This window comes from Abrus precatorius, unplaced genomic scaffold (genome assembly GCF_003935025.1).
Source record: "Abrus precatorius isolate BTA unplaced genomic scaffold, Abrus_2018 Scaffold8, whole genome shotgun sequence".
Lineage (NCBI taxonomy): Eukaryota > Viridiplantae > Streptophyta > Magnoliopsida > Fabales > Fabaceae > Abrus > Abrus precatorius.
In genome coordinates this window covers 35,380,178-35,403,708 of record NW_020874428.1, presented here as the reverse complement: position 1 = coordinate 35,403,708, position 23,531 = coordinate 35,380,178, and the positions used below count along the sequence as shown (strand labels likewise).

The window sequence follows — 23,531 nt, the reverse complement described above, 5'->3', positions numbered from 1 at the left end:
GGGTCTTCCCTTACTATTTTTGGTTCTGATTACTTGGTTTCTTCAATTGTATAAATTGGAACTTAGTTCTAAAACTATCAGCAAATTATACATATAGTTTATCTTTTCTTCATTATTACTTATTTTTTTCTGGGTCTATTTTGAAACGTCGCCTGCTACTGGGAAATGCCATGTTCATAATTTATTCCTGGCATGTACATTATTTAAAGGTTCCATTTGACTAGATCTTTAGTTGACACTGTCTTAAATTTTTTACACATATCAGTCTTTTCTTGCAAAGGTAATACGAGTAAAATCAATAAAGAAAAAGGGGGCAGGGGTATGTTAGACGTTGTCAAACTCTAGACTTTTTTAAAAAATAAGCTTAAATATGTCTTAATATTTGTAAATATGGTTAAATTTATTTTTAGTTTTTTTTAAATTAATATTTATACAAAAGTTAAAGACAATATCTATCACTACTTAAAAGTGATTTGATATACTTCTAGCAATTTTATGCTAAGAATCAATCTAAAGTTAGGTGTGACGTAACATCTGTAATTGTATCACGTCATCAATAGGTTTTGATTAAGGATTATTTTAAAAATTATAAAAATCAAACCAACAATAAAAAAATTGGACTAAAACTAAATTTTACTATATTTATAAAAACTAAAAATATATTCTATCCAAATAAATAAAGTGACTAGAATTCACTTGTGCCCTTTTTCTAATAACTACCTGTTCATTTGGAATTTCATAAGATAATTTTTGCAATTAAGTTTGTTTGGAATAGTATTATTTCATTTCATTAACCAATTATTTTACATAGTATACTTGAAGATTTGTAATAATGTATGAAAGTTGCATATTATTTCGCTATAATTATTGTTTTAATTCTGTAACTACAGTGTTTCCAATAATTTTTGAGTCATAATATTACTATTTATTTGAAAATTTGATAGCATATGATTGGATAATACAGTAAAACATTCTACATTAATAATACATTTAAATTAAATCCATTAAAATCTTATCTATTTATAATAAAGACAAATGTTCGTAATTCTTTTTTGATAATTTATTTTTAACACTTTTTTCTATAATTAAGAGAAATCTAATGTTGACTTTATTAATAAAGGGCGAGCTTAAGATGTTAAGCATGACTAATATGAAATTTTACTTAATAATAAAGAACATATTTAAAAGAAAATAGCAACATCATTCCTTTAATGATAAACGAATAAAAAGAAACAAAAAATTAATATGAGCACAAATTCATAATTTTTTAATTTAAAATTAAAGAAACCGATTTTGACAGCAATGGTATCGTTCTACTGCAAAGGTATTCACGTAATCTTGTACAGAAAAAAGAATAGAGAGAATATTAATTAATTTCAACTCTGGGATCAGGGTATCCTTTCAAAACGATGGTAAGAAACTAAAGGGCAATTTCCACGTAAAGGAAATACAGGAAAAATCAACGCTTTAATTTTCTTCATAAATCTAAGAGATCCCAAACAATGCTTATTGAAAATTTAAATTTCAAGCAGCGGCCTGTATACTGAAACGTGGATGCTTAAAGCTCCGCGTGTATTACTTGTCAAAGGAATAAAGGAATTAAGGTTTTCTACGAGAGAGTAAAGAAGATTATTTCACAAGAACCACCAACTATGCTCCAAGGATTGTTCCAAAGAATGAATAATTTGTCACGATGGAAAATAATTTTTCAGGTTGGAAGGGAAGAGTGCCAAATAAATATCAAACCTACCATCTATTTATGCTCATAGAATGAAATATACTTCGATTTGTTTCTTAAACTGTTGCTGGAAACATTGCGAAATAAACAAGATCAAATCTTGATAAGCATTCAATGCTCGTGCTATATTTGATCATGTCATGTACTCCACCTAAAAAGTAGGATCACAGATTTGGCATCGATAACGTGCATCATCTAATTTCAGCTCTCCCTAGGATACGTCGAATAGGATCGAACTATGTTGTATGATTTCACACCAAATTACTCAAAAAACAAACCATCAGTACTCAAAATGTAATTATTTGCAATCAGAAACCCCCAACAGATAGAAACATGTTTTGAAAAGCATCTAATAATAATAATAATAATAGCAAGAAATGTTACATTTGAGTCATCTTGAGAATAACGATCACAAACAACATTCAACAAACTGTAGAACAATTGAAGTTTCCGATATATAAAATATCCCACATTAAATTATATATAAGCAATACGTAAATACCATATTGAAACTAGACATTCCCCGATTCGTATGTTGCAACCTTCCTTCACACGAAAATGGTAATTGGAAAGGGCCAAAAATGCCCTCACGAGTTCCCCATGCCACCTCTTTCCCCTCCAAAGATGGTATCAAAGGCCATGGCAATTCACCACTCTTATAACAGAAATTTCCAGAAAGAATAGAAGTTTTCTGATCCAGTCTTGCTTACAGAGGTCATTTCTTTTACTGTCGGGCAGGAAAATACCAGCTTCATTAAAACAACTATAAAGACTCAATCCACGAACTGAAAAACATTTTACAGTATTTGGTTCAGCTAATTTTTAAAAAAAAAATCCTTGCTTTTACCAGCTTCCTGAGAGATATTCTAAAAACTAAACGAATATTTCTTAAAAATAAATTGTTACCAAACGCACACTAATTCCTCAAACAAACTGGCTTATCTACTCACAGAATATTTCATAACTAAGTTTGGATGTCTTATGTCATTTACAATTTACATGACAAAGACTTGGGAGCCCCAACACTCCCCAAACTTTCAAACCCCCCAAAAAATTACACACAAACAAACAAGCCCCATGATAAACCTTTATACATAAACAACACAGCACTAGATACAGTTTGGACTCTTCAGTTACAATGAATGAACCAAAGGGAATGCAAGAAAGCCATGGAAAGAAAAGAAAAATTTGGGAGAAAAGAATCACTGCAAATCAAATGGATAAATATTCAAGCGAAGACAGCCTGTGTTATCCAAGTGTTTTCTAACCTTGAAGACACTACAATCACTTTACTTGGGCCTCTTTAATGAACGTAACATCCTCAGTTCCAGATGCTGGTGAAAGAAGGTGCTTTTCTTGGTCATCATCTATTTCTGTTGAACCACGGGGGGTGGGTGTGGCAGTCGATAGAGATTCAACAAATTCATCCTCTGGAACAGTTACAAAAAAGACAAGAAGAAAGTTCCATGTATTAACAAGATGGAAAATAAAGTATGGATTAGAATTTAGAATACATGCTGATTGAGAAGAAACAAGGAACTAGAGATATACACACCTGAGCATTCATGGTATTCAGGTAGCTGTTTAACATTTGTTACTTGAAGACTTTCAGGAAGTAGACAGCTACACAAAGCACCTGCAATTTGGACCAAAAGGCTGAACTTAGGATTATTATTGTATTTTTATGATAATTGTGTCTGTGTAATCAGCACGAATACGAAGTAGGGAGGATAAGACATAAAATGTATAGAACAGAACTACAAGAGAGAAATCAATGCACTGGATTAGACACATCACCCAAAATTATGCTAATCTCACGTGATGACATTACAAATGATGTTATCCACCCAAAAACAACTGATGTTGATATTTTCAGAGACAGTATAACTTTCTTCCCAAACATAACTTGAAGAAAGCTGATGGAATAGAATTTGAAGTTCAAGCATTGACAAAACATAATCATTGTCAGAGTCTATTTTCAACAATTGACTTGAACTCAATTCAAATATTATGTGATTACATACTATAATAATTCTATTTTTGTGATATATAATAGAGCCAATAACTCAATATTTCAAGAGAAAGTATTTTCTTTCCTTATATATTCAAGTGTTTTCAGAAAAGTTTGTCTTATAACAGCCCAAAACTTCATAACTAACAGTTTGGGTAGGCAGTGTTCAATCTTGATCCCTTAGAACTTCAATGACATAGCTCACAGGAACAGAAAAGCGGGTATTAACCCTTTTATACATATATAAGACTTTTTACTCCAAACAATTAATAAATGTTTTATTGATCTGAATTATACTTAACAGGGAGAAGCTTGATGTTAGATGTCTTGCTAAAACAGACGAAAACAGAGCTGGAAGCAACTTCCATCTACTTTATAATGAGAATTTAGAAGATATATATGGAGTAAACAGAATTTTGTCATATGGTTTTACCTAGCCTAGCAAGTCGATTTACCCAACCCGGGATTCGTTTCCCAGTCAATCTATATGAGACATCATCTGTAAAGTGATTGCAGTTCTTAGATATAAGGTGATAGGTATCCCCATGATACTCAGAAGCCACGTTTTCAATAAATGTCCGGAAATCAGAAGAATTCATATTGGTTTGACCCAAACAGAGAGAGCGTCTAAATATGAATCCAGGACACTTCCTTGGCTCCACTTCAAAAACTCCACTAGCTGGGAAGTCATGGGCTCCAAATCCATACTCCTTCCCATGCACTATATCGAAATGAAAGAACCAAAGAAAGAAAGACAGAAGTTTCAACAGATTAGCATTAGCAACAAGAATTAAAACAGCAGTAACAAAAACACGGAACACATCAGCATAGATCACAAAAGACAGACATTTTCTGGAGAGAGAGCACCTTAAAAAATAATAGTTGCTTCCAAGCCACAATACAAAAAATGGCATATTTATCAGAAGAATTCAAAAACCATAAAAAATAATATATTAAAATGATAAAATTTAATAAGTTTAAATATGTTAATATTCATTTTTGTTTATTTTTGTTGAATCAAGGTACTCAATCAACCAGGAAAACCACCTTTATACACATGAAACCTAATTCACACACGGTGTATAATGTATCCCAAAAAGAAAGGCATGCTTGTTTATGCTTGACAACGAGATTGTAGCTTTTATTGACATGCAATGCGTGTAATCAACCTACCTTTGTCATTAATTATTGTATTATATAGTTAAAAATGCTTTCATAAATAGTATAATACACTTTGGTATACTTGGAGTTACCTTGCGTGAGTCTTGGACACAAGAAAGTGGACTGGGAAAGGCAAACATGAAGAAGATTATTGCAAAATATAAATGTGAAACCAGAGCAAGGAATTTGACACTTAGGCAAATCTTTTAAGATAACTGAAAAAAGCCGTTGAAGGGTGGAATGGAATTCTCAGCATTAAATGAGCTCCAATCAACATACTGGAGGCTTTCTGACTATACTAAAAGAACCACCTACTAGCATTAGATCAAAAAATTGATCTCCATTCAACAGATTTTTAATTTTTATAACCTGTTATATTCACTCCAACTCTCCAACTGAAAAACCCTTTGGGCGATTGTAGAGTAAATATTATTGATAGTGTTTTGTATTCTAAGGTATTTTTTGTCTTCTCACTTCCGAGATTGTAATCAGGGGTACAATTGTGACTTTCAAGTGTGACAAAACTTGGGAATCTTGAATTTGGGGTTCTGTTTTTCGCATAAAGAAAGGAGCTTCCTTTGGATTCTTGAAGGAAGACGAAAGGGTATGTTGTATATAAGCTAGGGCTTAGAAACTGTCGCCATTGCTGGCTTGTTGTTTCGTCTGATTATGATTAAAAAAAAAAAAAAGTTTACAAGGAGAGAGGATGCAGAACTATAAATTAAGACATCACCTTCTCACCTCATACTATTCTGTTGCCTCACTATTTTGATTTTGAATAAATTTATCAATAAATACTCAGAAAAAGAAATAAAGAGATAAAATAATCAAATTTCTTCCAAAAGTTAAAAATCAGACAATGCATCTCCAGCTTTGGAAAAGGTTAGAGTAGAGAATTTCTAAGGAAGATAAGGTGTTTTAACTTAGAGGTTCAATTTATTTTTTTCCTACAAGTATTCATTGATAAGTTTAGCGAAACTGAGCCTTAGTACATGTAATGCCTCTTTTGAGTTATGATTTAGTTTACATTCATAGAACTGACGCGTTATTTCCCCCCTCTTTATGCAGTTTGCTCTCCGATTCATTGGTCTAATCATTTACAAACTAGTAAGAGCGTCTTTGGTTTTCCGCAAACACAAATTCCCAGGCATACAAACAGAAAAGCAATAACTAGTTCCTTCGTGACAAACATACCTTACGCCCATCCTTTCTTCACCAAAATTTAAGTTTAGGAATCAAACATTATTATTCAGTAATATACTTGTCTCTCCCCTTACATAAAAAGTTGCATTCAAAGAAAATACGTTTAACCACAAGTCAAATCGAGAATTAAGAGCCTTCTTACAGCAATATACTAATGGAAAAAAAAAACGAAATATAAAAAGAAAAAACCGTACACAGATCAGATCACACGCACGCAAGCAGAAAAACTAGTTCAAAATGTTGAAGCAACGACAGAGAGAGGAACCTTCAATGCCGGAATGGAAGATGCCAAATCCAAACCAGTACATGTAATTATTGATAGGGGTGAGATCGTAGACATTCAAGACGACAAGTGTGCTGCGTCTGTTATTTTCGTTGGAATCGGAGGTGGAGGAGTTTTCCGCTCCCATAATTAGGAGGAGGTAATGAAAGATGAGAAAAGGGAAAGAGAAGAAGGACACGGAGGAAGAAACGACCCTCACACAAAACAGATCCGACTCCTCTCCATGTCCATGCCACCCAGACACACACCAACCTTAACAAACAAAACTCAGATTCATTACACTTTGCCAATTTTTATTTCCTATAAATAAAAATTACTATTCTCTGTTTCAAACTAACAATATTACATACACATGCGTATGCACAAATATTGGTACCCCACATTCCTTTTTTCAATTCGTTTAAATAATAATTGTGTCAAAAGTGAAAGTCCAAGTTTGCCAAGTTTGCCATTGGGACTCGGATTAATATGCGTGCTTTTTCCCTTGCTTTTAGAATCACGTGAAAAATATTATCGTTGATTTTTTATTTAATCGTTAGAATTTTGTTACATTATTTACTTTCCTTTTTATTTCATCTTTAGTCATCACTTGCGTCTTCCATTAAGATTACATACAATTGGGATCCGGATAGTCACCTCAAATAAAAATGGTTCTTTTTAATGTGTAATAAAAATTTACACACAATATTTATTATGATTTTTAATAAACATTTATTCTTTATTAATTTTAATTATATACTTTAGAATATACATTAAAAACTATAAGAAATAATTAAAAGTTAATTTTTGTATGAATATAAGTTTACTATTAAACTTTAGGGGTAGACTAGAAGCGCTTTCGTTCTATCTCCGTCGAATGGAAACACCCAAAAAAATTCAACATAAAATTAATTTTTATTATAATTTATTTTAAAACAAACAAAACACTTAAAACTTAGATTCTCTTTAAATACTATACCAAGCCATTGAATAACAATCTACTCCCAGCTAGAACATTAGAGCAGATTCAACATCAAACTCCACGTACCTTTTTTCCCCTTACACGTAGAGGGAGAAGGCAAGAGAAAATGAAGAAAAGAATTGGCACAACAACATCGGTCAAGCTCAATTGTTTGGAATTCACGGGGAAATTACTACAGTGAAAAATGGTTTTTGTAACATGAAAGCAGAAAAATAAGATTTATTTTGTATTAAAATATACTAAAATGAAAAATACTTTCAATGCACTAAATGAAAAATACTTTAAATGTATATGTTCATAATTTCGTAAAAATTTTTCAATAGCATGAAAATTTCATATGTATCATTAATACACACTGAGACTAACGTATTCACATCGAAATTAATCATTTACGTGTATCTAGACTAATCTTCTCTTCGTGTATGCACATCGAGATTAATCTCTACATGTATCACATTGAGATTAATTCTTTAATCCACGTCGAGATTAATATTCTAATTCACTACGTGTATACATACCGATACTAATTCTTTTACCTAACTCTTTAAATGTGAAACAATTACTAGCATAATAGCGAGAAAGAGAAAAGAAAATTTGTTGATTCTTTTTGTTTTTGTCACCGTGTTTGCTTAAGATATACAGCAATACCTTTGTTACGGTTTTACCACGCTAATTCTTATCAACCCTGACAATAGTTTTATTGTCCTTAGTATATTTGCTCTGCTGTCTTATAATAATTTTTCTCATTTTGGTCAATAATTAGACAATCTGATATTGATATATGTAATTTTAATAATTGAATTTTAATATATTATCAAATGATATTATATTATGCTGCTGTTTTATTATTAATATTTTTAGTATTAGCAAAAAATATAATAATATTTTATTTAAAAATTATAATAATATTTTATTTTAAAAATATTATTTATTTAATAAAATAAATTATACAATCTTAATTATCAAATAATAAAAAAAAATTTATAAAAATTAAAACACTTGTTAATGTGTGACTTAGTAAATTTAATACTAAGCTAGTCATTAATTTATTAATATTGACGTTTAGTAACACTCCTCAATATTCAAATAATATTAAGTAATATTTTACTTTTAGAGACTCTTAGAAAATAATATTTTTTTTTCATCTTTACAGAATTAATTCTAGAATATGGTATAATTTATCAATATTATAACAAACTAATTTAATGACTTAATAATACTTATTTTCCTAATAAAAGTATTAATTTTAATTGAGCTCAAACTCTCACTACATAAAGTTGATAAATTCTTTTTTGAATTATCATTAATTTTGCAAGTATTTAATTATATACATTTTTTAAATTATTATTAATCATACAAATATTTAATTATATATAATATCTATTCAGCTGGCGCTCCAAAACATCAGGTATAATATGACTTATTAATTACTATGATAATTTAAAGTTAAAGAAAATTTATATTTTTTCTTAAATTTTTTTTATTAATAATATAAGATAATATTATTTATAAAAAATTCTTAATTTAAATCAGTTCAATGAATATATTCATATATATGTTATCTATGTACATAAATTAATAACTAAAATATATTAATATTCATCTAATAAATACTATCATATATATTATAATCTATCCGAATTAGAATAATTTAGATTAAATTATAAGAGAGATGATAACAAGTCTTTAATTTTATTCAAAGACCTCTATCAAATAAACTAATTATATTAAAACAGTGTAAATGAGATAAAAAAATAATAATAATATTTTATTATTATAAGTGAAATGGAGTACATGGTAACTTTGGGTCTTCGGTCTTGAGATACACATTTATTCCCAACAATTGCAGCAAAAGATGGGAAAGGGTAAAATGTTAATTATACTGATTATAGTATCCTCAACGAATAACACTTTTGTCTCATTCTTTGTTTGACAATCAGCAATGCAAAACTCAGAACTGTTGGACACTCCATAGGACACATTGGATAATCCAAACCGAAAACTCCCCTTTCTCCTTCTGTTCCACATTTTACCTGCAACAAACAAAGGTAATGAATAACCATATCTGAAAAGACAGCTAAGTGGAAGGAGCAGAGAGAACACCTACTTGGGAACATTAACAATAATAATTCAAATTGATACACTTGATTTTCGAAGTCATGGCTGATCATCAGGGGCTACCCGTCTTCGCACACGGCGCCTTCTGCTATCAGAACCTCCATCTGAAGACTCATTTGCATCATCTCTAGAAGCAGATCCAGATTCTCCCTCATAGGTTTCTCCCCAGAGTGTAGTTGGTCTCCTTATTCGCATTTGGAGTCGGGTTCCGGGGGTACCCCTAGACACAGATGCAGGTTGAAGAATGAGGAAAAACACAGCCAGCAAACCACCATCGTCTATGGGGGGAATGCCATCATCAACCCTGTTTTCCCCAAATGAAGTTTGAAGTGTACTAAGCAGGTCGCCAAGATCCCTCTGTCTCTCCAGCCTCCTCCAGTTACGTTGACGCTCAGGGTCCACGGCTGATGGGCGCTCAAGAGGATGTTCAATCCTTGCATGCTTTCTGAGATCTGTGTATGTGCCACTAAAGTTGCAAGTCTCACAAGAACAGCTTCTAGATTTTTCATTCATGAAATGACGAGCAGCCTCCACTACTTTCCACTCTTTTATTTGCCCTCTACACAGAGGGCATACTAGATTTGATTTTGTGTCATTCTCACAGGATAAGGGTTGCATTGTAACAGATCCCTCACTTCTTTCTTCTTGCACATCAACTGTATCTGCTTCTGCACCTCGGACTTGAGATGGGTTGGTGTTTGAAATTTGACTTTCTACTTGAGGAATTATTGATGGAGTTTCTGTTTCTGCAAATGACTTGCGGAACTGATCAAGACAGTTTGAGTGTCGATGGCTAGTGTTGCACATGTAAGGGCGGCATCCCTTTTCATGGGATGAGCATATGAGGAGAACGGCATTGTGAGGGTGCTCCATGCATACTGGACACCTAGCGTCTTCCCATTCTTTAACATTTTCCTCAGACTCTAAAAGAGTCTTAGGAGCAGATCTTCCAGAACGGCTAGAGCTGCTTGGATAGGGTGATGCTCTGCTACTATCTTGTGACAAGGACCTATCTCTTCTCTCCTTTGGCATTTTGAATTTTCAATATTTTTAAAATACACTAAAGTCTCCACCACCAAGGAAACAATTGAAGGAACTAGAAGCTACACACAGATAGCATCAACATGAGAAATTAAGGAAAAACTGAATTTGGCATCAACAGGTTTTGGTAAAACTGATGTCAAACACATCACACACATCAGTGCAAAAAATAGATAAGTAATGAGACACCCAACTGCAAAACAACAGAACCTAAAAGACATTTAGCATGCCATGCATAATCATTTGACAAAAACAAATTTCATTTCCAAAATATGATGTAAATTATCATGACCCAAACACACATACACATATACATATAAACATTCAAACCATTATTTACTCTCAGATTTCTCATAAAACTCCTTTCTTCCTTAATCTTTATTAAAGTAAAATCTCTAAGTTCTCGATATAATTTAGCAAACAAAATCCAAAACATCAATAAATCCAGGGTTGAATATATACCATAATAAGTTACACAAGGAGAAAAAAAAAACTATATTACTTTAAGACTCTAAGCTAGAGATTGATATCCATTCATCAAGGCATAACATGCTCATCACAATCTAGGGTCCATTCACTGTATGATTTCACAAGAATGCAAAACTGTCTGTCAACCCAACGATTATTTATTGCATTCAAACAAATCTCAGGCAACCATGTATCACATTTCAACAATTGAAAAAAGAATTGAGATTTTTTACATCAATTACTACATTGTGAAGATTCAAAATGCCACAAGAATCATTTCAAAAGAACCAATGCATCTTGAGATATGCCAATTTCATGTTATTGCATTACAATTGGAGGAAAATTTCAAGAATCCTTCCATTACTGTAATATTGTATGTTCACCTAGTGGGATAAGGTTTGGTGGTGGTGGTTGTATTATAATATTGTATTGTATGTTACAATTGTATAAGATACCACTTTCCAAATTATTAAAGTTTAATTATTCCATTCGGACAAGATGATATAACTCAAATAAATACGAAAACATCTTTAACTCAGTAATATATTTTCACTGTTCCCCTTCACACTTCATATTCCCCTGTGTGTCTACAATGCAGTCTGTAAAAATGGAAAATTGCATTTCGTTGGAATATTGTAATACATCAGGACCACAATTTAGATTATTCCGCGTTTCCATTCAGCATATGCTGCACAACCTTTCAGGCAAAATGAGTAGCAAAATTCAATGCATTTACCCATTTGTTATTGTATATCTTTTCCTGCTAAACATCAGTAGGACTCCATCCCAAAACTCAAGAAGAAGAAGAAACTGACTGTGCAGGTGATTGTATTGGGATAAAACAATACTAGAGAGTGATCTTATTAACGTAAGACTTGATAATATACTACCATCAAACTACCGATGATTGTCAATTGTTTATCAATACATATATGTTTTACAAATTGAATTGCAGAATAGCATAGTTAATTGTATTCAACACGAATTCCAAAATTTTCATCCCAAAACAGAGACAACTTTAACCAAGAAGACAAACGACTCATGTTGATGTAATACAGAGTTAATTGAACCCTAAACACAGTAAACCACAAGATGAGCATAGTAGCGGGTGCATACAAGCCAGTGGTTGTGTCGAAGCATTTAAATTATGAGCTCTCATACGACAACATCATCAAGAGCGCTAGAAGCTGATCAATCCAATTCAATAAACAGAGTAGAAACACAAAATAGCAGCCACAAAAACCTTTCATTTACAGCATAGTTATGCTTAAACAGCATCATGACAAACAAATTGCACAAAAAATTCTAGTGTGAGCAAAAAAAGGAGCTCAAGTTGAAAATATACAAATCAAAACACAGCTAAGCATCAAAGGAAAACTGATCAGTACCCACATGAAAAGTCAAAAAAAGATTAGAGCTTGGGGGAAATGAAACCCCATGGGGCAATTTATTAGGTAAAAAAAGTTAGGGATTTGATTAGTTACCAGAAAGAAAGGCAAAAGAAAAAGGAATCTTTGGGGTTTGTGAAGATCAGAGTTAGTTGATGCGATTGAAGTCCTCCGCGACTAAAGAAACGAAGGTGGCGCCGCTCCTCCTCCAGCTATAGAGAGAGAGAGAGAGAGAGAGAGAGAGGGAGGGAGGGAGAAGGAGAAGAGGAAGAGGAAGAAGAAGAACGAGGAGAAGGAAATTACGATAAATATAAGGGAGAAGTTAATCGTATGGTATGAATTATGATAACAATAATGTAATAATATTGTAACATTAAACAAATACAGAGCGTGAATGCTGACGTGGAGGAGAGAGATACAACTTTTTTAGAATTTTGGGAAATTCCAACAATTTTGAGTCGGCGCTGTTTTTGTTCTTTCGAATTCAAGTTGACCCGCTAAATGCCCCCTTCTTTACCCAGCTTAGTTATTTTCACTTAATTCTAACGAATTTATTTTTTTAAAATATTATAGATACAACTTTTAAAATAAAATTTTTAAGACAATAAATTCTTATATATGTAATAATTCATGATGAAATTAGCGTACAATTATTTATATCGTCATTATACTTTAATTAAAAAATTATGAATTAAAATTGATGTATTTTAAAAATGAGTTCAGGTTATATTTTTAGACTCGACCTAATATTTCTTAATCTAAGACAACTCAAAAAATCTAACATTCCGTATTTATATCCATAGATTGATAACAATTCATTCTTTGAATTTAGTTGAACACTTACTCCAAAGCCATTGGATTATGACTCTACACACTCATCACATATGATTATAGTCAAAAGTTACATTTACTATTGAATGACACTCAAAATATTTGACAATTATGTCACACTATAATGGATTATGCAACTCACCTGTATCGTAGCATTTTATATGTATTATCCTTTATTATTATTCTACTAACTTGTCTTTCATATTTATATTTTTTTGGTGTCAAACCCGATTCTCTGGCCTTGAAATTTAGCATTTGCCTTGAAATATTAATCCTGATGATGAAGTAACGGGAGCATCCACGGTGGGGACAAAGTAGCCTACATTTTCTGTGCAACAAAACAAGTGGTGTGTTCAAGTAGGGTAGGTTGATGTGAAGGCCCAGTCTACGCGCGTAAACTATAGGAGAATGATAATCACACAAGTATGTATCACAACAAAGCAACCGTGTGTGTCCACGATTGCGCATAATCAAATATTATTTCCTATACTGATAATGAAAAGTCACGGTTACTGTGTTGACGGGAATTTTAGGATAGAAAGATGTGAAGAACAAATGGTTTCATTTTATTTTATCCTTGGTATTATTACCCTTATCATACGTGCTGTCTTTTTCTCATTCTAGGGATAATCAATACAAAGACGACGACACTGGTAATCGTAACTCATTAGCGTCTAAGACCAACTATGCAAAAAATACCAGTGGTTGGTGCTTAATCCAAGGCAGATATAATATGTGCAAACAAGAGATCGAATGCAAAATGATTCTTCTGGGTTACTCCTTCCCTGAATGCAAAATTGCCTCAGAAGTTATTAAGATTTTTAATGCGGGCCAAATCCACGAGTAGTTGAACACAAAGCTTATGTAATTTGTTTATTTAAAACGCTATGATCTTCTAAATTATATACTTTTAAATTTGTTGTTAATCTACCAATTTAAGACTATTATCGTAACAAGTTGTTCAGCATATGCTGAATGGAAGCTTGGAATAATCTAATTTGTGGTCCTGATGTATCACTGTGGGTAATTGGCATCGCTACACCAGCCACAAAAAAAGGTGGGCAAGTTCCTCCATGGGTTTGGCAAGCCAAGATTTATAATGACAGAACAATTGCTAAGTCCTTAATCAGGGAAGGTAATTCAATCTGAAGAAAAATGAGATAGATGCGCAAACTACCAGATGCAGTACACACTTCAGCAAGTCACTTACACAATCATATTCTAAAAGGAACAAAAGAAATGCAGCAGCAGTATTTATCGCTTAACAGGTCAGTCATAGCCTTTCCCCAGACAATTAAGACAGCGTTGAACCCTGCAAAACCAAGAGCAAGCATTGAAAAACCAGAGTGACCCAAAAAATCCCAAATTATAAAAAAAATAAATTCAAAAGCACTAAAAGGAATTTCCTTAACTTCAAGAGAACCCCAATAATGAAATCATATTCCTTGTCTTAACACTTTTTTCTAAGCAATCATACCCCAAAATTGAAATCACATCGAATATAAAAAAAAACGTAGCATGAAGAAGAGAAACAAAACCTAACCTGTTTCCTTCGCAAGTAGGACAAACGCAGGGGTTAACTGCAATAGGGTCATACATTGGGGACCAAGCAATGGTGGCGTTCCCATTACACAGTTTGCATATATAAAAGCCCTTCCCTCGACAAGCCCTACACGGCAACGCAATTTTTTTCTACAAACAAAACCCACAGCATGAATCTCCAAAAGAATATAAGATAAAGCCACAAATTTTAACTAATCTTTACCCGTTTCTTCTCAGACACAAACTGAAGCGTTTTGAGGGTAACTGAAGAAGCCAGGTTCAAGGTTGCTACTCCACCCAATATAACTGCAGTCCCTGTTACCCATGTTCGCAATGGTCTTGAACTCATGCTTTTCAATATCTATATACCTATGTATTTCTCTTCTCACGGCCAATTTCTCAATTCACTCATTTGCCCCGTACACAAGAAGTTGCAAAATTACCCTAAATATAAAACTACTTCACAAGAATTAAGAAAAGGTAATGAACTTCATTAATAATATTAAATTTATCTGCAATTTATTATTTTTTTAAAATTACACTGAAAACTATCGGAATATCCTGTCTTATTCTCTTCCTACCTAATTAATTACTTTGTCGCCACTAAAAATATTTTTTACAAAATAATCTCCAAAAGGGTTCTATATTTAAGACCAAAGATAGTAAACTGTAATCTTTTATTAAAAATTTTAAAATTTTAAAAAATGTTCAATATAAAATTACCATTTGTTAATTTCTTATACGTTATTGAACACATAAAAAAATTGATATATAATACAATTTTTGTTTATATATTTTTATCTTTTAAAATATATTTTATGATATAATTTTTTAATTTATCATATAATTTATATTTATATAAATATTTATTTATTCAAATAAAACATATTATTATTGTATTATTATATTTTTATATTATATGTTAATTTTTATTAATTAAGTAGTGTTAAAATTGATCTATTTATTATTTAAATCCATGCATAAATACATTATTAATTTTTCTTATGACATATCACTCGCGCGTTTATTATCTATCTATTGTATCATATATAAGCACTTCACTGTATTTAAACTAAAAATTTACTAAATATTTTTAAAAAAAATTATAATATTTAATAAGATATACTACTTGATTCCAATTTATATAAAGAAATAATTACTTTTTAGTGCATTTTTCAATGAATTTTTAAAACTAAATAGTCATTTTTAAAACAATTTTTTAATGTGTTCCTAAGAATATAAATAAAGGATTAATAAATAGTAATTTTTTATTAAAATTTATAACATTTAATATATTAATTCACTAATAGCAAAAAATATATTAATTCTCTGAAAGTAATTTTTAATAAAAATTTCATTATATATGAATAATTATTTTTATATATCATTAGAAAAAACGTTTTCAAAATAAGCAATGTCAAGAATGCACTATATACTCCACTAACTTGGCTAACTTGCCTTGAAATTTAGCATTAGCCTTGAAATATTAGTGTATGTTTGAAAAATATCATTTTCCCTTTACTATTTAAAAAGTATTAAAAAAAATACTGTTTAATTTTGTTTGAAAAAAAAATCAACTTATAATCTTTTGTTAATTTTTTACAAAAATATAAAAATAAAAATTTAAGATAGCCATAATTTTGACTTATGATTAAAAACTATCAACTTACATTTTAGTTAACTTTTATTATTTTCATTTTATCCTTAATAATTAATTATTATAATCACAAAACTAACTATTACACAACTTCATATCTTTACAAATAATATTTCCCTAAAAAAGTGATTATTTTATAATAACATATTCAAATATAAAAATTATTTTATTTAATTAATCATCACAATAATCAAATATACATATAATTGATTATTCAAATAATATAATTTTTATCGATTAATTCAAACATACTTAATCCTCATGATGAAATGGCTCCATCCTCAGCCTCAGCTAGACAAACTAACCAACAATTTTTGTGCAACAAAAGAAGTGTAAGGTTTCAAGTCGGGTAGGTTGCTGTGAAGGCCCAGGACGTGCGTCAAATTTAGAAGAATGGTAATCACACAAGTATGCATCACAACAGAGCAACTGTGCGTGTCCACGATTGCGCATAATCAAATATTATTTCTATACCGATAATGAAAAGTCCTGGCATTTGTGTTCACAGGAATTTTAGGATAGAAATATGTAAAGAAAATGGTTTCATTCTATCCTTGGTATTACCCCAATTTTACGTGCGATCCTTTTTTATTCTAGGAATAATTAATACAAATCATAACTCGTTTGCGTCAGCCAACTATGCAAAAAATACCTGCAGTTGGTGCTTGATCCAAGGCAGATATAACATAGTGCAAATAAGAGATTGAAAGCAAAATGATTCTTCTGGGTAACTCTTTCCATTATTGGCTAAAACTGTCGATAATTAAGCTCAGCTACACACGAGGATAAGGCGTCTTTCACTTGCATGTTATTGGAGTCCATATCAAGGGCATCTTCATATAGCCTTTTAGCCTGCTGCAGTAACTTCACCTTCTCTTTACTACTTCCTGGTCTTAAGCGAGATCTCTGTTGCAATGCAACACCCCATCTGAACAAAGCTGCAATTCAACGTGTTTAAAATCCAAGTTAAACATAATAGTCGGACTTCAGGAAGCTATCATCATGAAAGAGATATATATAAAAAGGGACTAAGATGCCGTAGTAGAACAATTAGACATTAAGGAGAACATTTTACTATGCAAATTTTTCAAAAAACATAATGCCATCAAACATAGCTAGCAACTTATGTGAAAGTGTAATTATTGCACTCGTACTATGATCCATGTTTATGTTACAAAGACCCTAATTCCTATTCCTAATGCAGTTCTTCATACAAAGACATCTTTTATAGAATTACTTTTTAGATACTTGCTTTATGACTTAAAATTCTGAAAATCCATAGAAGACCATATACTTCATGGAGAATCTGTCAACATAGTATTCTCTGGTTGCACTTGTATGCAAAAATTAAAAATGACAAATTCAGAAATATAGATATAATACCATCTGGTGCATAAACTTTGCCTTTTAACAGCATAGCATCAAACTTGTCAATTGCAGCCAGGAATACTCTTTCAGCCTCAAAAGCTGCACCCTGTGTACAGTATTTGAAGATAACTCAAACTTTGATATAGAAACAGAATGTACAACAAAACTCAGCATAACAAACCGGCAGAAGAATTCATGTCAAGGAAATATCGAAGTCATAGAAGCTTTATCAAATTAAACAAATTACTAACTAATTTCTAGAATCAATTTAGCTCCTAACGAAATTGTACACATCATTGAGGCTACACATAAATGAAACAAAGCAGCATTTAATGTGTAATCTAAAGACTAATGACAACACCCTGATAAATATAGATTTAAGAACGAGCAGATGTAATTTCATGATGACAAAAAAATAATGCATACCGGACCAATATCTGCTATCAATTGGCCACGGAAAGAAAGAGCAAGGCCCCAATTGTATAGTGCTCTAACATCATTTGCATCAATTGACAATGCCAGCCTATACTTTCTGCCTGCCTCCACTAGTAGCTCTTCACACTCTTCACAAACATCAATAAGTAAAGGTGCAACTTCGTCTTTACTAGTGATTTTATTCCTCAGTCCCTTCAATATTCTATGTTTTCCAGATGATGGTTGGATGCTCCCAGAAAGAAGAGTTCTCAACTCACGACTAATCTTCAACTTTAATTCTCCATGAAGAAGATAAGTGTTTCCTAGCTGGCCTACAGCCAACAAACTCATAGGCTTCAACGCCACAGCTTTGGATAGTAAGTTTGCAGACCTGTATAACATCATTTCAGCTTGCTCTTCACCATACCTACCCTTTATAAACTCTTTTGCTTGTTTTAGAAGATCTGTTGATTCAGCAACATACCTATCAAACATCATGTCATCTGAAATTTTCTCAGATGAAGGGGTAGTGAATTCATTCTCATGTGCAGACAAGTCATCGGCAAGATGGCAATGATCATCGTAATTCACTGTATCATCTTTATACTGAGACCTGTCAAACCCACCTTCCCTCAGGTCACGAGAAGACCTGAAAGTTTCATGACCTCGATTGAGTAACTGCTCATGCAAAAAGGACGACTCACTTTCCATGCGTTGCATTCTGACTTTAAAGCTTTCAGAATCAAGTCGATTGTCATGGGATTCCCACATATCTGTTACACTGCTGGAATCCATCTTCAAAGAGAAGCTATGATTATTTGTGAACCTCAATCCTTTATTCTGGTAACTATACTCTTTATCATCATGGAATTTCTTAGTCCTTCCATGAATGTCCCCTAAGCCAAAATTTTCTCCCTCAGGAGTAGTTATTATTCTTCCATTTTTGTCCCTATCCAAAACAGAGTTAACAGACGAGTCTGGAGAAGGATCCATCTTACTATTTCCTTTATTATGATCAACAACCAAATTTGAAGCACTGCCTTCAACTGGAGGCACCGTACCAGTCCCTCGAGCTTGATCCAATGCTTTATCCACTCTTTCTTGCTTAACATTTTCTCTGACTTTGGTGGAATTGGAGCTAAGCAAATTTTCCACAAACAATTTGCCAATAGACTGTAGCATCTGGTTCCCAGTTTCTCCAACTTGTTTTTTTCTTCTACTAATCTTATGGTTCTCAACCAAAACGCCGCTAGAGTTTTCCTCATTATCAACTACACTCTGCAAAATATCCCTAGCATTCAAAGCTGACAATTTTATCTTATCTGTGGTTTCAACGTAACCATAAAAATCATCCACTTGAATCCGCTTTTTCCTAATAGAACTTTGCACATCACTCTTCAAGTTCTCAACCATAACATCAAGCTCATAAAAAAACTCCACCAAACTCTTCAATTTCTCATAAGATAGCTTCGAACTCTCCTCCTTCTCCCTCCTCTTACTTCCATTTGCCCTCACATCACCGAACATTCCATTTCGAAAAAACCCTACCGCGAAACCAATGGCAAAAACCAACGCAGAAGCAGGAAGGACAACGATAGAAGAAACCTTAACTCTAGAAATCGCCATCGCGCAAACAAGGCCAAAGAGGAAAACGAAAACGTTTTTCCTATCATTGATTCCAATAGAAACGAAGAAATTGCGCAACGCGTCGAACTCACCAGGCACGTCTGAACCGCCGAAATCGTCCCAACCTCCATAAACAGTTGAGGAAGAAGCGCACGAAGCTCTTAATGAAGAAAACGAAAACCTGAGGGGTTTGGAGCTGCAAGTCCATTTTGTGCGGAGAAAATTGCGTGCGAGGAAAGGAACACGCAATAGAACAAGCGAGCACAATGACTTAGAGTGAAGAAAATTAACGGGATTTTTCGTAATTACGAATTCCATTTCATCAAAGAAGACGCATTCTTCTTCGATGGACTTGTACCTCAGACCTCGGAGTGAGTGGTAACTGCTACCGAACGGCGACGTAGAAATTCGGAACTGATTAAACGACATGTCGTATAAATATATCAAAACTGTCAATGAAAGCCACCTCATGAAACGAAGGTCGTTTTGTACTGGGGTATGGTTGCTGAGAAAAACAAAATTGTGACAAGGAAGATCATTTGATTATTTTGGTGGAAAACATTTTGTATGGATAAAAAAATAGGTAAGAAATAAATTTTTTTATTTTTTATTTTTTATTTTATAGAGAAAAATAATATTTTTGTGAATTCACTACAATTGTTTTTACACAAAACGATGAGATTTTGTGTGGAAAAACTTGTGATATTTTTTTTATATTTTATTGAAAATACATTTTTAAAATAATATTAAAATATAAAAAATAATTAAAAAGATTACATAACTAAAAATTATTATACATTTTTAAAATTTTTTGTTAAATAATTTTGTATTGTTATTATAAAATATTTTTGTATAAATTGTCATTTTTTTACTTTCTTTTTATTTATCTATACAAGTAAAATAATTTTTTATTTCTATCCATCCAAACAACAAAATTTTTATCTCATTTTCAGATATTTTCTTTCTATTATTTATTATCTATTTCATTCAAATATAGATTACAATTTTTAATTTTACTTTCCTCAAGTTAGCAAATTTTTTATTTCACACTAATTTTTTCAATACTTGTCCATGAATTTGCAGGGTTCGATGCCATGTGCATTATTTGGGAAAAAAAAGTATGATTAGGAGGTGAAAATAGGTTAAGATAAGTTAAGTTTTGCATAAATAAGTACCTTATTTTATAATTTTAAAGGTTTGATTGCTCTTTTAACTTATTTAACAGGTTATCTAACTTAATGATAAACAAGCTAGATAGGGAAAAAAAATTAAACACAAAATATTGTTAATATATTATAATTAATGCATAAAAATATTATATAAATGCATATATACATAACAGGTCTTAAGTAGGGTGATCAAATGGGTCTAAGCTTTTTAACAAGTTCAAATGTAACAAATCCTAATGAAAACTTATTGACATACTCAACAGTGTGAACATAATTGGGCTCGTCTCGCATATTATTTTTGCCTATTTTTCGGTTTTCACTTCTAAGTCCACGACTCCTTGGAGCAAAAATGGTTTTTTGTTATGGGCAAAAATAATGTACATTGTTTGTGTGTTTTATGGGTTTATGGGTCTCGTCTACAATCACCCTGTCACGGTGGTCAACGATGATCCAAACATGCCGTGAGTTTTCCAATGGTGAGTTGAACAAAAAGAAAAATTGGTTCCCCAAGGTCACTTTTGTATTTGCTCTATACTGTGATGAAGTAATGTACATGCCTTTATATTAGCAATATAATCTTTAATATATTTTGTAGTTAATAATTTAAAATGTGATTAAAAAATATATTAAAAATTGTTATTGACACTCCTGTGTTCAAGTGTCTCGCTTTTACGATAGAGCCTATTCGTTGATTGTCTTGTTGGACTTGGGTCCTTTGTGCCTAGGCCCTTCTGTACTTGTCTTTTGAGAAAAAATAAATCAGTTAAATAAGTTAACCAGTGTATTTACATACACATTCAACCTTTTTTAAGAAATCTTTTACCATTTAAAAAATATTATACTCATAAAAAATAAGAATTTTGTTTAGTAGTGCTTTAAGAACACTACTTACTAGCGTGAAATGCACAAGTATTTTATTTTAATATATATATATATATATATATATATTAATAGTTAAAAAAATATTTTTTCATAATTATTTTAAAATAATTATATATGTACATAATATAAGATTATTTTTAATATTAAATTATTTAAAAGTTATTTTAACTTATCTGTAGCTACGAAATATAACATGATAAATAATTTTTATAAATATAAATATAAATATTTTAAAAATATATAAAAATTTATATAAAGTAATAAAAATAAACAATAATTTTTATTTTTAAATGAATTTAATAAAAAATAAGTAAAAATTAAATACATTATTTTAAATTAATTTTAATTTTAATTTAAAAAAATATTGGTAACTAATTATAAAAGAGAATAATTTTATCGAATATCTCACTAGATAAGTCCTGAAATAAGTTTATTAAAAATTATGAAGATGGATATATTTTCTAGACAGAGTAGCGAATATCTCACTTTCTAGACAGACACTTGTTACCATTTTTCATGAAATAATATTAGCTCATGTTTATTGATGTAGTGTGGTGTAAAACTTGAAATGGTGAAAAGTGCATTTGCTTAAACATAAATTATATTGTATCATGTATTTCCATAATAGTTAATAGATGGTAACGAAGAAAGTTTGAGTGAACTCAAATACGCACATAAAACAGGAAATTGAAATAGTTGTGTTTGGACCCCATGAGCAGAAGCTGCCATGCCCATGATGATATGTCCCAGACAACAACAAAGGAAGATCGCATAAGATTGCCACTGCTGTTTTCCCGGCATATGCATCCGTACGTGTCCTTCTACATTTGGTCCACTCTACACTGAAATTTATGCTTCTCCAATATTATATCATTATACATTTTTTACAATTATTTTTAGGTGCAAATACTCTGTTTACTTCTGCTTCATCTTTATATTCAGGTATATGATTCATTATATTGCACGGTTGCCAGATTGGCCACGCTTTGTTCAGTGCATGCAGCAAATTATTGAAGGAGTGGAACTCTGATACTCTGCTCTGAGAGATGTTAAAGTTGGTTGTTTCTGTGTCCTCTTCGTTTGCTGTTATCCTCTTACCATTTCATGTCGTTAAATTAACCATATTCTGCCAATCCATTATCAATTTTGGCATATTTTCAACTTAGAACTCAACAAAGCACCTAGAGAAGCATGGATATCATACACCACCCAAATACAATACGACATAGATACAATTATAAAGTATAGGATATCGTATTTTGTAATACAATGTATAAAACTCATTTGAAATTAACATATTAAAAATTTTAAATTACAAAAAAAAAAAAAAAAAAAAAGAGTTGTGTTCTCAAAATGGTCACAAGTTATAATAATATAATAAAAATGACTATACCAACTATGCTCTAAAGTCTAAAGGCATTGTTTAAAGAATTAAAAATAAAAAAATTCTTGAAAATTTGTTAGATTGCGTTGAAAAAAAATCTTTAATTATATTATAAAAAAGTTATTTTTAATTCTTTAACGAGTATCTTAAAGTATTAGTTAGCATCTATCTTATAAAAATATTATAAAAAAATTATTTTAATTTTTAAGATCAAGTTTAATTACACAAAAATAGTAAGTTTTTAATAAAAAAAACAATATTATACCTTTATAATTTTAATGTAATA

The 23,531-nt window shown here is 31.3% G+C and overlaps 4 protein-coding genes across 5 annotated transcripts; all 4 read right to left on the bottom strand.

Annotated features, from left to right (window-relative positions):
• Positions 1-2,210: 2,210 nt before the first annotated feature.
• LOC113846868 (deSI-like protein At4g17486) lies at positions 2,211-6,670 on the bottom strand. Its single transcript, XM_027475574.1, has 4 exons — positions 6,379-6,670; positions 4,183-4,470; positions 3,294-3,374; positions 2,211-3,168 (listed from the first exon to the last, which is right to left on the bottom strand). The coding sequence occupies exons 1-4, from the start codon at positions 6,521-6,523 to the stop codon at positions 3,023-3,025; spliced, it is 660 nt and encodes a 219-aa protein (XP_027331375.1). The 5' UTR covers positions 6,524-6,670; the 3' UTR covers positions 2,211-3,022.
• A 2,431-nt stretch (positions 6,671-9,101) lies between these two features.
• Positions 9,102-12,719, bottom strand: LOC113846269. Of its 2 annotated transcripts, XM_027474337.1 has the most exons (3): positions 12,469-12,719; positions 9,465-10,578; positions 9,102-9,390 (listed from the first exon to the last, which is right to left on the bottom strand). In XM_027474337.1, exon 2 carries the CDS (start codon positions 10,505-10,507, stop codon positions 9,515-9,517), a length of 993 nt encoding a protein of 330 aa, XP_027330138.1. In that variant the 5' UTR covers positions 10,508-10,578; positions 12,469-12,719; the 3' UTR covers positions 9,102-9,390; positions 9,465-9,514. The 2 variants fall into 2 exon arrangements, with proteins under 2 accessions (XP_027330138.1, XP_027330140.1); XM_027474339.1 differs by lacking the exon at positions 12,469-12,719 and having other exon boundaries at positions 9,205-9,390; positions 9,465-10,796.
• A 1,601-nt stretch (positions 12,720-14,320) lies between these two features.
• On the bottom strand, positions 14,321-15,142 carry LOC113848252. Its single transcript, XM_027477694.1, has 3 exons — positions 14,969-15,142; positions 14,747-14,895; positions 14,321-14,515 (listed from the first exon to the last, which is right to left on the bottom strand). Exons 1-3 carry the CDS (start codon positions 15,092-15,094, stop codon positions 14,473-14,475), a joined length of 318 nt encoding a protein of 105 aa, XP_027333495.1. The 5' UTR covers positions 15,095-15,142; the 3' UTR covers positions 14,321-14,472.
• A 1,630-nt stretch (positions 15,143-16,772) lies between these two features.
• LOC113874780 lies at positions 16,773-20,239 on the bottom strand. Its single transcript, XM_027512993.1, has 3 exons — positions 18,197-20,239; positions 17,786-17,876; positions 16,773-17,340 (listed from the first exon to the last, which is right to left on the bottom strand). The coding sequence occupies exons 1-3, from the start codon at positions 20,237-20,239 to the stop codon at positions 17,150-17,152; spliced, it is 2,325 nt and encodes a 774-aa protein (XP_027368794.1). The 3' UTR covers positions 16,773-17,149.
• Positions 20,240-23,531: the final 3,292 nt, after the last annotated feature.